The sequence below is a fragment of the Antrostomus carolinensis genome, unplaced genomic scaffold (assembly GCF_000700745.2).
Source record: "Antrostomus carolinensis isolate BGI_N321 unplaced genomic scaffold, ASM70074v2 scaffold1024, whole genome shotgun sequence".
Taxonomy (NCBI): domain Eukaryota; kingdom Metazoa; phylum Chordata; class Aves; order Caprimulgiformes; family Caprimulgidae; genus Antrostomus; species Antrostomus carolinensis.
Window position 1 is genome coordinate 8,126 of NW_010309842.1, and position 17,484 is coordinate 25,609.

The 17,484-nt window shown below is 39.3% G+C and overlaps 1 protein-coding gene across 5 annotated transcripts in view; it reads right to left on the minus strand.

Moving 5' to 3' along the window:
• Nucleotides 1-17,484, minus strand: part of LOC104523568 (oxoglutarate dehydrogenase L) — a 49,316-nt gene that overhangs the window by 3,106 nt on the left and 28,726 nt on the right. For 4 of the 5 annotated variants that reach the window (XM_029084544.1, XM_010166191.1, XM_029084545.1 and 1 more), the window contains 4 exons: nucleotides 6,525-6,703; nucleotides 3,029-3,100; nucleotides 1,599-1,724; nucleotides 917-989 (listed from right to left, as the gene is read on the minus strand). In XM_029084544.1, coding sequence (XP_028940377.1) covers nucleotides 917-989; nucleotides 1,599-1,724; nucleotides 3,029-3,100; nucleotides 6,525-6,703 — 450 coding nt within the window. The remainder of the gene's footprint in view (nucleotides 1-916; nucleotides 990-1,598; nucleotides 1,725-3,028; nucleotides 3,101-6,524; nucleotides 6,704-17,484) is intronic. The other variant, XM_010166192.1, reaches the window with a different exon arrangement.

Sequence of the window (17,484 nt, forward strand, 5' to 3'; positions counted from 1 at the left end):
GAGTTTGGCCACTATTGAAGGTTAGCCTGAAGTAGAGGGGACTCCCAAGACAAAGTGACAAGTCACAATCCCTACAGAATTTCTAATCTGACTCATTCTACAAAGCTTTTAAACAGTAATCAAAACCAGCAAAAGTATTTGCTTGAGAAGCCATCTTTGCTCACCTAAAAAAAAGAGGTAATGCAATATTTAAGCACGTTTATACACTGTAAGTTGCTTTTAAAAAACTGAGCAGTTAGTCTTTTCTGAGAGCAGTCAAGACACCCACTAGAACTGGAGACAGACCACAACACCTGTGCATACTCTCTCACTCTGAACAGTCATTTTAATTGCTCACTCACTACATTTCTCTGCCTTTCCTCATGCCACTTTAACATGTTCTAGCTAGTGCATGGCAAGACAAATCCCTCCAGTTTTTGGTATAACCTCTGCAGTTGCTACATCTCTCTTGGTGCTGATGGCATACCAACAGCAGCTAGGGTGCAGCTTACAGCTCTGAACTCACTGACATCACTTTAGATCACTGGTGTGGCATGGCAGCCCCAGAACTGAGTATGTAAGAAGAAACCTATCCCTGACATCTGGGTGTAAAAAGAACAATTCAATTTTTATATTAAGAGAAAAAGAACAGAGGGACCTAATGGCCTATTGAGGGAACACCCTGCAGAGAGCGGAATGCACTTTCCACTGCACTTAAGATTAATGGTTGATTACAAGATAAGCCTGTTAAAATTAAGAATCCATAATTGAAAGCAGACTTTTCAGCAAAAGTCCGTGCTAGATCTCACTACAACAGCTCCACAGAAGTTACGCCAAAGGAAAAGGTAAATTCTCCAGAGCAGATTCTCTTCTTCCCAGTCTGACATGCAACTTGGTATAGCTAATTATTTGACCATAATACTTTAAGATGACCTACCAGACACCATTTCATCAAAACTGGATTTAGCTTCTGGATGCCTCAGCAGTGACTTGGGTGTCAAAATAATCAGCTGTAAGAGAGAAATTTTCCAACACTCAGGAGCTGCTTTATCTACATTATACCATGCAACATTTGTAACACAGTTCATACAAAAAACACAAACTGAATATCCTATAGATCAAATTAATGTGAATAGCAAACACAGTAAATTATTTTTCCTGTTTTGAAAGCCTAGGAAGTTTCAAAATTATACAAAAGATTTATGTAGTCCACTTCCTTCAAAGGTTCTCAAAAACCATTACTTATGCTTCTCTTTGTGAACAAAATCAAATCACAGGCTCTGAACCAGTAAAATATCCAACAGTTGTATCCTATGTTTTTCCAGCAATCAGACATGCAAATTATAGTTATGCAACCTGTTAGCTACACAGTGTCTTCACAAGCTCATTTGAAGGTCTGCACAGCCAGAAGGAAGTAAAGCCCAAAATCAAGTCTTAGAATTGAAGTAAGTCAGAACTGAGTTTCATTCCATCAAATCAGCAACTTCAACTTGTGTTCATTAAGGTTTTTCACCAAGAATTTCTGTTCTTTCCAGCAGTATGTCATATGAAAACAAAGATCCCGTTTTATGTGAGGGTTAATATACCTAGAATAATCAAGTCCATTACAGTAACTTTACCGGTTTTCTGAATGGCAGCAAGATCTGTCTTCTGAGGACGTGAAAGTAATTGGCTGGAGTTGAACAATTCACCACAATCCAGTTGCATTCATACAGCTGGGAAACTTCAAACTGCTCACTGAACTCCTGAGACAGACATTAAAGGCATTAGAAAAATGCCTAAAAGATCAGAAAAAAAAGGTTTGAAAGCCATCGTTCTATTTCTGACCCTGAGCAACTCCCTTCCTCAAAAAACTGATTAGCAGATCTCTGCTGAGATTACATCATTAGGTAGGGAAGCATCCCTACAAATCATTATCTTCTGTTTCTACTTCTTCCTAAAAATGTATGTAGATAAAGGCAAAAAGCTCCCATTAATTTCAGCAAGGTGGGAAGTCCAGGAAGGAAGGGTGAGGAGGACTAGGACTTCAGTAGGTGGAAGACCCAAAATAGAACACCTTTGAAAGAACCTTAAAACTATAATTCATTTTTGGAGTATATAGTTAACTCCCATTTTCTGTTAGGTGTTCTGTCCTTTTACACCGTTTTAATACATAAATTTCATATGGTTTATATTTATGTGTTTTAGGTATATAGGGGTTTTTTAATCCATATCTATGTACATATATATATTAGGTAAGCATATATATAGGTATAGGTACAATAATCTCATTAGTACAGCATCTAACACAATTTCCTGGTCCATGGTTTGAGCTCTTGCCTTCTATGATAAAATTTTTAACTTGCTTATCACATGCAATTGACAGTATTTAATGTAGTCAATTGAACAGATGAGGAGTCAATTTCAGATGAGGAGGGACATGGCTTTGGAACTATCATTGCCCCAAGGGTAACAAACTCAGGGCCAAAACTGAAACATCCATTTTATTTTTGTTTTTTCTTTGTTTGTTTAATTCATGGGCTTTTCAATTAATGTATAGCAGTGTTTCTTAGGAATTACGCAGTGGGGAAGCGGATGCCCAGCATCCTGTAGAGCTATGCACTTTATCTCTTGAAATAAATGACCAATGTATGAAGGTCCTAGCTGAATCAAATTTTCAAGGTGCTTACTGTCATGCTCCCAGCAGTACAACTTAGCTCCACTATAAAAAGACAGGAGTAGTCTCACTTGGCCTCCTTTAGAATTAGTTCGAGACACCTATTTGCAGTACACACAGCAATATAAACAAGCAAAATTACTGGCCCTGAGGAACAGCCATAAAAAGATCATGCTGCCAGAGATTAATTCTACATGACTTCAGCTTTGAAATGAAGCAGCACGTACTGCACACTTCCAATACTTCTACTAGGATCAAACTAGTGTTACACCAACTCTTGAAGTTAAATCTTAACGCACTATACCTAGTTAAAGATGTTTCTTACAAAAAAAAAAAAAATCTTTGAGATGTGAAGAGCAAAAAAAGGACATGGCCTTTGACAAATCTACTTACTGGATAAGCATCAGAATCATCATTGCTCATCTGCAGAAACCTCTCAGGCCTAGCTGATGAATGCTCTGGACCCTAGTAAAGGTATAATTTAAAACAACATTAAAAAGCCAGATCAGCAGTTCCACATCAGTCTACGTCACTCACTGTATAAGTACCTCCTCTCACCCTGGGAGCTCTGAACCAGGCTGCACACCTGCCCCCCCAGCCAAAGGCATCCACAGCTGCAGAAGTGAGAGAGGAGAGGACACACTGCAGGACTGGAGTTCTTTGTCTTCTGTAAACTGTTTTGATAGGAGAAGATTAGGTTTTACATGGATTTCCAATGCTTTTACCAGCTGCAAGTAATTTCTAGCCTCAGTATAGCTGCACAATGAAGACCAGCGAAAGGACAGTAGGTCCTTGTGGGCAGAAGAAAAACCTTGCTAAGGCAGGGTAAAAAGGAGTAGGAGGAACATTCAGGTGCAGAAACACCATGTGCCTACGTGTACTGCAGTGACTCACACTTTTTTGGGCCTCAGGAGGTATTTATTTGATTATCAGAGGGCTGGAACACCTCTACTATGAGAAAAGGCTGAAAAAGTTGGAGCTGTTCAGCTTGGAGAAGAGAAGGCTTCAGGAAGACCTTATTGCAGCCTTTCAGTACATAAAGAGGGCCTATAAGAAAGATGGGGACAGACTTTTTAGCAGGTCCTGTTGTGATAGGACAAGGGGTAATGGTTTTAAAGTAAAGGATGTAGATTTGAACTAGATAAAAAGAAGAAGTTTTTTACAATGAGGGTGGTGAAACACTGGAACAGGTTTCCCAGACAGGTAGTAGATGCTGCATCCCTGGAAACATTCAAGGTCAGGTTGGATGGGGCTCTGAGCAACCTGCTCTGGTTGAAGATGTCGCTGCTCTCTGCAGGGGACTGGATTAGATGACTCTTAAAGGTCCCTTCCAGCCCAAACCATCCTATGATTCTATGATTTTGCGCTCTGTCAAAGTACTGAACACACACATCCGCTGTCTCACTAGCAGTACCCAAGGTAATTTCTTTTAGTTCACACTGTTAGATTCATTTTACACTAGCAAAACATACATGCTGTTCACAGACAATATCAGGAATAAGGAGTGTAACAGAATCTATTATCTTCCCTCTTATGTCCTTGTTTATAAAGGATGAGGGAAAGCTGTGGGGAGTACGGTACAAGAATGCAGTGTGGTTTTTTTATTTATTGCTAACACTGGCAGCCTTTGCTTGTTCAAGTGACAGTTATTGTTAGGAAGGACTTTCATTTTGGAGACAGTTGCAAGGTATTTTAACCTGAAGACATAAACTATTACACCTCCCAAATCTCCCCATGGCTCCTAAGCTAATGATGTTCATGAAGAGTGTTTTTTCTTTATATGGCCTTCTCTCATCATAACTTCCTCTGTTGAAACCTTAATGTATGATCTCCAAAATCACTCATTATTTTGACAGCTAGTAGTCCACCTTGATTCAACACATCATCTTCTGGGCTTCCAAGTGCAGGATTCACAGTACTCCATGGACTAAGGGAATTCAAAGGAAAAAACACTCCACTGGTAACAAAGGAGTAACACAAACAGTGAGGAACTGTGCCTTGCATAATTACTCTTTTGAAGTCTGTCTCCACTTTTGGGGTGCCAAATAGTCTGGTCATAATCAGGTAAGGGCTCGAGAACAAGCAGCAAAGCCACGCAAAACTATGGTGCACAGTAACAGTCCAATGTTGCCATATCTCTGCTGTATGTATCTGTTTGCTGTAAATTAAATCCTACACTAAGTATGAGCTATACATGTACAAACACAGTGCTTCACAAGCACACTGAATTCAGCACGCTAGAAACAGAGATGTTACTAGCAAACAGTTACAGAAGAGACATGTGAGGTTTCCCTAACATACACACACATGCTGCCCCAGCAGCAACCTCAGTCCAGAGCCTCAGTGTTTACATCCACCTTTGATTTCCCCGCTGACACCGCCAGTCACAACTGCTGCGTGGGATGGGGCAGGGTTTATTTCTACGGTGACCACCTATCCAGTGAGACCTATACTGAATCCATTAGCTACTTTCAGATGAATCCCCAAGGAGCCATTAGGCAGCAGAGTCTTTCAATCACAGCCAACTTCTCCGTGAATGCATGACCTAGAGGTGAAGGGATCCATATCCCATTACGAATCCTTCCCCAAATCATTCTGTTCCCAACACTGTAGTTATAGAGAGAATAACATTCTTGTAATGGAAAGCTCCTCTGGGAAAATAATGGATTTCAAGAGCCTGGTGGGATACCTTAATATGGGATACCCTTAAATATTCCAAAAACACCTGACACTAGTAGAAAAATAAGCATGTTACAGAAGATCTGGGCAAATCTTAGCTGACAAGTAGCTAAGAGAAAAGAAAGATTAACTGTATTGTAAGTAACAGAACCAGCTCCCTTCAGCTGAGTGCTACCCTGCAGAGGACCACACCTCCTGCTGAGGGCACATTCAGGCTGCCCCTCAGGATTAATTTAAAAAAAAAATAAATTAATTTATCAAAACTCTTGTGAACAGCATCAGACCCTTTATTCTTTATGCACAAATGGGTACGGAAAGCCATTTATAAGATATGAATACACCCCAGTATATCAGGACAGGATTACAATTGAATGGAAATAAGCTAAATTGTTTCTGAGAATGGAAATGACGCAGTTTGTAGTGAAAGGGGCTAGTGCATTTATACAGATGGAGATTGCCACTGTGGCACATACTATTGAAAAGGATAAAATTAACCTAGCCTGATATGATGTTCATGTAACCTTTAAAAATAATTTAAAAGATGTGAAGAACAATTCTACTGATGATATGAACTTCATAAAACATTATATACAGCACTTGCCCATGCCCTTTCCCTCTAAGACAGTGTCTAGTTCCTCCTACTAGCCACCACAGAAAAGAGTCCACAGCTAGTGGAAACATTTTCCTTTTCAGACAGAGGGAAATTTCTTATTATATCAAAGTTACCCAATGTCAATGATTTTTTAAGAAGTTTTAAAGTTGTGTCATATAATTTCAGTGCAAGTGAATTTAGTGCAGAGTTTAGAGAAATGTACTTCATGCAAAATCAGTTTAAACCAAGCTAGTACAGCTAGACACTAATGATTTCTTTCTTACTGCACACTAAGAATCTGGGTTTCTAAAAAAAAGAAGGCATTTCTTAGGGAAAGATACAAAAAAAGAGAGGAAAACAAGAAAAAAATGGGGAAAACATGTTATATACCACTAAGAAGGACACAAAGCTAGCAGCTCAGAAATATTTCTCAGCTTTCTTTGGCTCTCACCAATCTTCTCCAGTAGCATTGAAGCAGTCCAACATGCTAAATAGTGCCTTCCTCTCCCTGGCTTTGTAGCACTATCAGATCCCCAAGACACCTTTGGCTTTTACAGTCACAGAGGAAGGTGCAGTAGCCAGCATCTCCCTCCCCACATGCCAGTCAGTGGCTCTTACCATTCCTTCCATTCCATGGGGCAAGAGCAGGACGATCCCGTTGTGACGAACCCATTTGGCCTGGCCAGAGCTGATGAACTGGTCTATTATACACTGTGCCGTGTTGTGGAAGTCGCCAAACTGGGCCTCCCAGCACACCAGCGCATTGGGACTCGCCATAGCAAAGCCAAGTTCAAAACCTGAGAACCAAACAAGTAGGAAAATTAGAAAAGAAACAGACTTGCTGAGAATTCTGTTCATTTCTCATTTTTAAAAAATCACATTAAACCAAAACGAGAGCATGAACTGGACTTTTGTAGCCCTATTATAAATCATGCAGTTTTTCTGTAGTCCCATTTCCATCAGAGAGGTTAGCAAATAACATTTTTCCAGTACTGACTCCAATCCTTCAAACTTTTCCTCACACATTTAAATATCGTAGGAGTTTTTAAATGAACTAAAACCCCTCCCTTAGCTCAGACTTTCATGTGATGTTTTCCTGAAAGCTCAGTGAGGTAGGTACTGTCTTTTCCTGTAAAAATCTACTTACAGCCCAGTGCTAATTCCAGAAGCTACTTGTTCACTTTATTACTTGCACAGCCCTGCACAACACTGTTGGGTTTTGGGTTTTTTCCCCCCTCTCATATGCAGGCACTAAATAAAATTATCGGTGACATCAATCTTCAGTCTATAGGCAGCATCACAGTCTTCACATCTTCAAAAAAACTTGAACATAATAGGTGCATGGTAGACAAATCTGGGTCTTGGGTAAACAATGCTTCCTTTGGCAGGGTTAAGGACCCTTTCTCTGCCTCAGTGTCAGAGAGACTAGAATTGCTCTTTGTGGGGAGGACACTCACTGCAAGAAAGACATTGAGGCATCAGAGCGTGTCCAGAGAAGTACAACGAAGCTGGTGAAAGGTCTAGAGCACAAGTCCTCTGAGGAGCGGCTGAGGGAACTGGGGTAGTTTAGTCTGGTGAAAAGGAGGCTGAAGGGAGACCTTAACATGCTCTACAACTACCTGAAAGGAGGTTGTAGCAAGGTGGGTGTTGGTCTCTTCTCCCAAATAACAAGTGATAGGACAAGAGGAATGGCCTCAAGTTGCACCAGGGGAGGTTTAGATTGGATATCAGGAAAAATTTCTTCACTGAAGGTGTTGTCAAGCATTGGAACAGGCTGCCCAGGGAAGTGGTAGAGTCACTATCCCTGGAGGTATTTAAGACACGTGTAGATGTGGTGCCTAGGGACATGATCTAGGGGTGGACTTAGCAGTGTTAGGTTTACAGTTGGACTCAATTATCTTAATGGTCTTTTCCAACCCAAATGATTCTATGATTCTTTTGCATCACTACTTCAGCTAGGGAAAACAGAAAAATGTAACCTTCTCCCTCTCCACTCTGTGCCAAAGATCTCGAGCCATTTTCAGGTGGTTCACAGCAGCAGGTAAGTGCAGAGATGCCCCTAAACTTGTGCTGTTTGAACTGTAAATTCATCAACCCCATACAGAGCAGAAGGGTCACACATTCTCACTTACTCAGCCACATCAGGTTAACGCAGCAGGACAAATGTACGGCAGCAGCCCAGCTGGCAGCAGCTGAGGTGTTATGCACAGAGCAAGCCAGGCAGCTTGTTGTCTGCTCTTAAAAACATGTCAAGGCCCAAACATAACTGAAGGCTCTTGACAGGCTCCATGGGTATCTCTTAAAAGGCAGAAACGAATTATTGCTCTCACTGAGAGACCAGTTGCAGTATGATAAAGTCCCAGCTCTACAACAGGACCTGGGGAGATGATGGGCAAAGAGAGAAAAGAAAACCAAACCAAACTGCTACTGCAATGTATGCTAGGTAATTGATTCCTAGTAGCTCTGCAAAAGCAAAAGACAGAAAACTCCAAGGGTGTTTGCCTGTGCAAATAAAAACGTAGGATTTTGTGTCACATGAGAACATGAAAATCTAGCTGTGCACGATGTGCCTGTCTCAGTTTAATGACCACACTTAAATTTAAGGCATTTTTCTATACCACATTCCATAGTGAACACCTAAATGTACCCAATAATATAAAAATATATATTTGATCTCTGCTCATATTTTCCTTTGACACTTTGATACAGCTGAGCCTGGAGTGAGGAGCTAATACCTGTACTCATATTCCACACCTATTGTTTGAAATTATTAAAACCAAAAAAGTTAAAGCTCTCAAGAAGAAGCAGCGTTATGTAGCACTGCTCTGGATGTAAAGGTTCTGACTGAGGTGAAACTGATGCAATACACATAAAGAATAAGTATTTGATAGATGAATATGTTTTCAGTTGAAGTTTTTAAGTTCTGCACAGAATATAAAGATCTGTTTTCAAATACAGAACTGCAACATGGTTATACTCTCACTGAAGGTTACTCCAGGAGAGCAACTAGCTCTGCTGTTGTAAAATACTATTTTAAAAGCTAATATAATGAGTTGTAACTCTTCCCTGAGTAATTGCAAGACTGTAAAAAACCTTAGAGTGAGCTAACAGACTGATATGGATTCCTTATCTCTTTACAGCGTCTTTATTTTAAGATCTGCCCATGTAACCTAAGGTGCAAAGAGACTCCCACACCACTATCATTGGTCTACACTGAAGTCAGCTTCATGTTCTTGCTAAGTACAAGTCACTGTAATTTCCATTTTTGCCTGGTTTCCTTACATGGTAGCTGCTCCATGCTGTTCTACAGTATAGGCTTGACAACAAAACCAGCTTAGGCAAAACCAAACATAGTTTCTGGTAATAAAATATCTGTATTGCCTAATTTGTCCCACTGGCCCCCAGCCTCCCCCCACCCCTAGACAGTCAAAACAGTAGCGTACACTTACTTAAGACAGAAATGCACCCAAGACTGGCATTTGGTCAGGGACTGGCATTGGGATGCAGAGAGAAATTCCTTCATATCGGAGAGGACAGCACACCTATCTAGATACTATGTATTAATTTGGGTTTCTCCTCCTTTTTTAACTTGCAGACATTCTCAGGAGTACAGGGCAAAAATATCAGTGTACAAAAACCTCATATTGTGGATAATATTTCCTAGACCCAAAGGTGGCTATGAGCCCAAATACAACCATAAGTCAGGAATCTAATACACCTCCTAAATATTGTATATCAGTAAAAGCCAATACTGCTCTGTGACCACCAGTATTTAGTAAACTGTTACAAAGCCATGATAAAACCCAAAGTAATTGGAACAATAGTTTCTGACTCTTATTAAACCCATTCTACATCTCTTCTAATTAGAAAAGTTTCAGTAACTTCAAAAAACTCAGGCTTCCTGGAAGAGATGAGCTTAGCATCTTTACATGCTCCACACACAGAAGGCGACTGCTACAGGCTCATCAGCAAGTGACAGCTGACATCCCTCACATACTTATTATCTGTGATTTATACCCTGGTGACTGGAGGCTGCAGACCCTCTAGAAGCCCCCTTCTTTGTGGAATTCAGTGGATAAAAAAATTACTTCAAACAGAACTATAATATCAAAAAACTATATAAGCAATAATAGAAAAATACCTTTAAGATGGCCTGGCATTCTAGGCATTTAAAAAAATTAATATATTAGAAGACAGAAAAGAACAATGTGTGTCATATACAGCATATGAGTTACTTTAATGTTATCAGTGCAAGGTAACTGACCTGGCTATGGAAGAAGATTTCAGGATCAAGTCAAACCTATTCAAACCTTCTTTGTCCTTTTTCATTTTTGTTCAACTTTTACTTTATGTTCACGATCAAAGAGATACTCAGAGCTCTAAGCTAAGATTTGGGTCATGTGCTGGACGCCAGAAACACACACAAATAGTTCCTTCCCTGAAAGTTTTACCATCAGACACGTGGAGGGGGGTGGGGAAGAGGAGGGCAGGAAAGAAAAAAAACCAACAAAACAAAGAGTGAATGACAAGAATTTCCACCTTATAAAATCAAGAACTAATGAACATGCAGTTACAGAAAGTTTAAACTAACTTGCCCAGTTTCACAAGGAAAACCCTCAAAAAAACCTAATGAGATTAGTCATGTATCAAAAAAGTCCCTCTGTAACATGAACTACAAGAACATCCTTCCAACACCTGACATGAAGTTTTGACATAGGTCATCTATGCATGAAACTGAAATTGCTTTAGCTTAACTCAATGACTACAGCTAAATTAGAACCACAGGATTTCTTTCTTCTGCTCCAGGAAGAGGCTCTTCAGTCAATGTCACTATACAAACTTTCCTAGAAGGTTAGTACAGGGACAACTGCAGGACAAATTAACTGCATGAGAGAAAAAGCAACAAGAGCTTCAAGTGAAATCATTTATTCATAAAGAAAAGTGTTTTACATATTGTTTTTATAGTGAATCTTCATAGTCTAGTCCTTGGTAATTCCAAACCAGCTTTTTGTTTACCATCTCCATGTCAAGAAACCTTTGAGTCACTTGGCTTCTGGACTGCTGAACTCTGAACAGTCCATCCATGACTCCAGCAGATGCTCATGTTCACATCAAAAGGCAACTAGTAAGTTAGAGGTCAAAAGGTGACTGATAAATCAGAGAGATGGCCTTTCATCTGTGAGTCACCATGACAGTGCATTACCAAAGAGGATGGCTTTTGTTGACCATTCCTTTGGCCTGACTGCCTGAACGGCCTTTCTTTCACAACATATTTTAAATCTCTGTCCTCCTTATTTGTGCGATTCTATTGTTTTCAACACAATGCAAACAGTGGAAAAATTTACACAACTCATTCAATGTGTGTTCCCAAAGGTATCTGAAAAATAGATTTCCCTAGATAGGCTTGAATCCCATTCTAATTTTACACAAGCATTAAGAGACTATTTCTACTGATTGGGTGACATGGTTGAGAAAATATGCAATATGTTCAAGACTTATTTGCGCATATGCTGCTCTCTGTAAGGATGGGGTAATCCAGCTTTTAGAGAAGAACTCAGGTCTTGACTGCTTGGCGTTACCAATAATCACACAGTGCTTTGAGAGTACGGAGCTCTATGCATATTTAAAACTTGGTCAGAGCACACACATAATTCTGTTTCATATACCAAAACCAACCCTAAAATTCACAAAGAGTGTAATTTCTCATTTCCTATCACTTTGTGCAAATAATCTCCACACGGTGACAATGTGAAACTTGGTGAAACTGTATTGAAAGTTGTGATCCTAACACAGATACATTTTGCAAACTTTCTGACAGCCATAAACATATCTGGGAAAATACATCCAAATGTGATCTATACATTCTGATCATATTTTGAAATTAATTCTGCCAACACTACTACTTCATGGAATATGTGTCTGGGGTATACCCATCTTTGGTATCCCAGAACTCATTTTCCACCAGGCAAATGACAATGAGAGTTCCTAACATTAAAGCTATTCTATTAGTGATTACAGCAATTGCTAGGGAGTCTGTGAAGAATTATGGCTGCATGGGGAGAAAACAGTGTAAAGGGCAAGATCTGAATTGCTAAATTTTTAAAAAAGTTATTGGTGGAAAGATGTCTAGAAAGATGCAAGGTAAACAACCCAGGAGAGGGAGAGGTGCTTCTCCTGAAAGGGATTTTTTGGGGCACCAAATAAGTCAAGGTCAGGGAAGGTGATCTGAGCCAGAAAGACTCCACAGTTCTGAAGATGAGACATGAACTGCAGGGGAGCAGGTTCCTACCCAGGCCAACCTGAGGGTCAACCTCAGACCAGAGTAAAGGGTTAAACAAACTGCAGCAGAGACCTTGCAAACTTTTATTGTTTGTGTTTGCAGAGATAAGAACTGGACATTTCTTCAGAATACCAAGCAAAATTTGTGAGTTTAAAGGATTAACTCTTACACAGCTAGAAACACAAAGAAGAGGTTTAAACTGTGAGGAAATCCAGTGCCAAGACAAACCAGTCTGCAAGATGTAGCTTCCAAAGAATGCCAGGTAAAGAATCTGCACACCCAAAGTGTGGCAGAGGGCCATCAGCCAGCTCCCAAACACCAGGCAGCCACGCAGGGCTCAGAGCACACCAGGGCACAGGGGACCAGGACCAGCACAGCAGTTAGGTAAACTTCCAAACTAAGGGGAGAGAGGAAAGGAAAACACACAGCACTTGACTAAGGTTGCAAAACTAATGCTTTAATTGCTGAAGTTCATTAAGGTCCCTAGATGACAGGCATAGCAGAAATGCTTGTTTCTACTAGTCCAGTTCCTGCTGTGCTCCCTTACTGGCTTTTTGTCACTCTGGCAGAGAAAGAGGTGTTGTCAAGCAAAGTGGCAGCTTACACAGCATATTATGCTGTGTTTTTCCACACAGCACTTTCCATGATTGTCATTAGAACCGTAGTTTTACAATTAACATAAGTAAGGCTATAGCTTAATTCAATATGATTTCAAAGTGACTTAAGGCATGAGCGTTAACTAATGGTTATAGAGGGCTTATCAGTGCAGGGATTTAATGTCAGAATGAGGAAGTTACAAAGACAGATTTGTGCTATGTTTAACAGAAACATTTGACTCTATTAAACAGAAAGACTGATGTCTTCTTAAGAGTTCCATGCAGATTGCATTGAGAACCTGGTCCTTGGTTACTAGTCTGACCTATTTCCTAACACAGTTTTTCTGACAGGTAATTGTATTTGCTCCTCCTAACCTTAAAAATATGCTGTTCTGAATGAGTAGTAATACTACATATTTCATCCTAGGAGTATATTGCAAAAAAAAAAAAAAAAAAAAAAGTTTAAATCAATATCTGTCCTCTTCCCTTCATTTTTTGCTTTAAACACGAACTTGCCCCTTTAAAAAGCTGTACTCCAGATCTCATGGTTCAGTAATTTGCTGAACCACACACTAGTTTCAAGTCTATTTTGCCTAGATGTTCCCTGGAAGTTCCCAGTACGGGATGCTACAGCCCAACCAAGTACTTCTCAAAGCCAGTACTGAACATGACAGAGAGAATCACACCTCCTGGATGGAGGATCAACGCTACACAAGTCATTCAGAGGGCAGTAAAAAAAGACAAGAGATCTTTTCAAGTATTTAAAAAAATGCTGAAGAGGTAGCATGGAGTGCCTGTAAGTTACTTTTGCTTTTCTCCTCTATCTCAATCAGCAAATAAACTCAAACTTCTTTGCTTAAATGACTTCACACAGCCATCACATACTCACAGACATTCAGTTTCAGTAAAAGGGAAAATTTATAGCTAGATGAGTAGATGCACAACTAAATCATAATAAACTGGATATAGCTAAAAGAAGTAGACATAAGATGTCAAACAAAATTATCAGAGGTTGTTAAATACCCTGATTTAATGCCTCAGTACACACACTCTACAGCTTCCTGTATACAAAACAAAAGCAACTGTTTGAACGACAAGTTAACAAGACTGCCTTTGTTTTAGTTCTAAGTGAAATCCATCTTTTCAGGGTATCATTTTAATGGAGCAGGTACACCCCAGGTGTTCCTAACCAGCTCAACAATAACTTGGTGCAAAGCTATCGGCTCTGAACAGATGCCAGCTCTTGGCTTATGCACCTGCCAAGGAAATAATCTGTAGTTTTATCATGCTGGGCTGTTCAATCTCTTTTCACTGAGCTCCAATACACAGAAACTATGGGAATTCCCAAAATGCTCCTAAGGTCCTGCATGGTAAAACAGTCATAAATTGCATTCTTAACTTTTTTTTTTTTTTTCCCCCCTTTATATCCTCTTACAACCCTCTCACCCCCCACCAAATACTTTAGGGCACTAATCTCAAACTGCTCTTTGTAACGTATATAGTAGAAATAGTACTTAGAGAAAATAAAGTGTTGGGGTTTTTTGCTGCTTCTGAAGAATAAACTCCTTGAACTGCAAACATTCACTTATTCTTCCACATACTAAAAAAGAGAAGCAGTGCTATTACCGGCCAAACACGTAACAATTCTAATAGCTCCTCTTTGACTGAGATGCTTAACTGGAAGAGACATGTTCACACACCGCTGCTTATCCCAACCAAGTCTCTCTATGGATACAGAACACCAGAGTAAACACATTGGAGAAGTCTGATAAGTAAAAGCCAGCAAGGGAAAAGAAAATTATAAAATCACTTCAACATAGAAACATGGCATTTATAGTTTTTAAAAAAAAAATCACTGATCAACTATTCCTAACAATTTTATCTCCTTTACTGTTAGAAAACATCTCAGACATGAGGGATTTAAAGTTCTTAACAATTAAAAAATCAACATTGGTAGTTTTGAAGAATCTGTCATCACATGTGCTGAAGCAGAAATGCACAGAAATGGCACTCTTGTTTTCAGTGTATGAACAAACCCATATTTCACCCTATTGCTTGTAATCAATGCAACTTATTAAATCAACTTTCACATTTCTGCTACTGGGGAAGAGCAATAGTAAGCAGGATGAGATCGAGAAAGAACAGAATTGTGGCAATAAAAATTGCCCTTCACACCATATCAACACTATGCTTCCTAGACCTATTGAGGTGTAATTTTTGGAACAAAATCAGATTTCAACCATATCCAGACAGTCATCACTTTTGTATTTGGATACATTATTCAAATGTAAAAAAACCCAACAACCCAAAACCAGAAACCTATGACCCACTTACTCAAAAAATTTGCAGCAACACTGCAAATGGGCTCAATTTAAGAAACCCCAGACGAAACTGTAAGAAATAATAGGAAATTGGAAACAAACAAAAAAATCATTCTCTGAAATTAACTTCTTGCTTTTTATCTATACCAATTATTTCTTATGTTTATACAGATCCTCTTTTGCACTCTCCTATTTAGAGTTTACATGTTACTGTATTAGCTTACAGAGAAACAAACTTCTGTTCACAATTCTGCCAAAGAGCTAATAAAAATACCTAAAAAAAAAATCGCAGCTCTTCAGTCCATGCTCCAACCGTGCAGTTTTATACCACCTTAATTTTAATTTCATTAGCACTAGGTAATACATAGCATACATTGTGCTGCTTTTGTGAAATTTCCTCATAGTAGTTGGTATGGAGCTATGTTTTGTGTTTGTGCTGGAAACAGTGTTGCTAATACAGAGATATTTTTGTTATCGCTGAGCTGTGCTTACACAGAGTCGAGTCCATTTCTGCCCCTCACACCACCCCACCAGCTAGCGGGCTGCGGGTGCACAGAAGTTGTGAGGGGACACAGCTGGGACAGGTGACCCCAACTCACTAAAGGGATATTGCAGACTGTACAATGTCATGCTCAGCATATAAAGCTGGGAATGGGGGGAGGGGACATTCAGAGCGACGATGATTGTTTTCCCAAGTAACCGTTACACGTGACAGAGCCCTGATTTCCTGAGGATGGCTGAAAATCTGTCTGCTGATGGGAAGCAGTAAATGAATTCCTTGTTTCGCTTTGTTTTTGTGTACAGCTTTTGCTTTACCTATTAAACTATCTTTATCTCAATCCACAAATTTCCTCACTTTTACTCTTCTGATTCACTCCATTCCAACTAGGGGGAATGAGTGAGCAGCTGTGTGGGGCTTAGTTGCCAGCTGGGGTTAAACCACAACATACGTGAAAATGACTATGTGATCAAATTTTTCTGGAACTTTGAAGCAAGCAGCTATCAATTACCATCTTTACCTCTTCCAATGTTTCATCTTTTTCCTTCACACTAGCTCTGAAATGGATATGAAACCATGTTTCATTATTTATCCATAGAATCAATAGCAGTTTTGATTAATTATTAGATGTATTTGTTTTGTGCTCCACATTCCTCTTGCCACCCTCGTCACGTCAGAGCGAGTTATCCATTCTCTGTGGCTGAAGGTAAAATGTCTGTCCAGTACAAAAAATTTAACCCACTTGATTAATACTGTCACTAACAAGAATTTGTTTTCTTGAAATAGCACCATTGAGAATGGCAGTTCAGATAAGGCTAGGGTTGATTTTTATATCTCTATTACAAAGTGTCCCTGACTTTGTTGATAGATCCTCTCCTTTTGAGAAAGCATTACGTGCATGTCCCAGCACTGCCAAGATCAACCACAACAGATGGATACTTTCAGCTGAATCCCATAATTGTAAAATGTGGGGATGTTTAAGAGATGCCAGAACCTGAGAGGGAGAGCTTTGATACCTGCTTCATATATAACTGTTTTACAGCTTTTTCCCATGTTCTCCTTCTTGCTGAGCTCTGCTTCTCATATAGCTACGATATTCTCCGAAATTCATCTTTTGTCATTACTATGTAATTTTGTGTTGAATATGAATGAGACCAATGCTAGTCTATATTGTGACTTTTCCACCAAAAGTTGATTAAGTTTATGGTTTTGAAGTACAAGCATGTTCTAAGCAGCCTAAACAAATAGGTGTACCATTTGAAGAGTGCAGAAAGTTTTGCACTGCAAGCACACTGGAACCTGCAAATTCATATGCCTGATACCACAGGAAACACATTCAAAAATTAAAGAAAACAATAAAGAAACAAAGCCACAAACACCCAGCTGAAGTTTTCCATTATAATTTAATTTATGCTAAAGTGCTGAAACTAAAATATACATTAAAAATGAAACCCATCATAGCACACTGTAGGAAAAAAAAACAAGAGTTTGGCTTAAAGTTTATACTACAGTGAGCTTTTAAAAACCCTTCAAAATAAGAAAACAACAAGGGACAAATCTTACAATGAACAGGGTAAATTTATTGAATCTCTTGGTAGAACTACTTTTTCAGGAGGTGGGGTTGGGGAGAAATCAGTTTAGGCATTTTGATTGGATTTTAGGGCCCTGTTCTGCAATTCCTGGCTCTCATCTGATACAAAACTGCTATGAATGTGATAATGTCAAAATACAACAAAAGCAGTTTGTTTGTTTGTTTTTTAAATGCAACTAGCAGAAGGAGACTTTGTTTGTTTTAGGCTTGGCAAACTCAAGTAACAAAGTAAAACTTTGTAGTCAGGAGGCTTAACCACATTAAAGTAAAATTAGAAAAAAAATCCTCTTA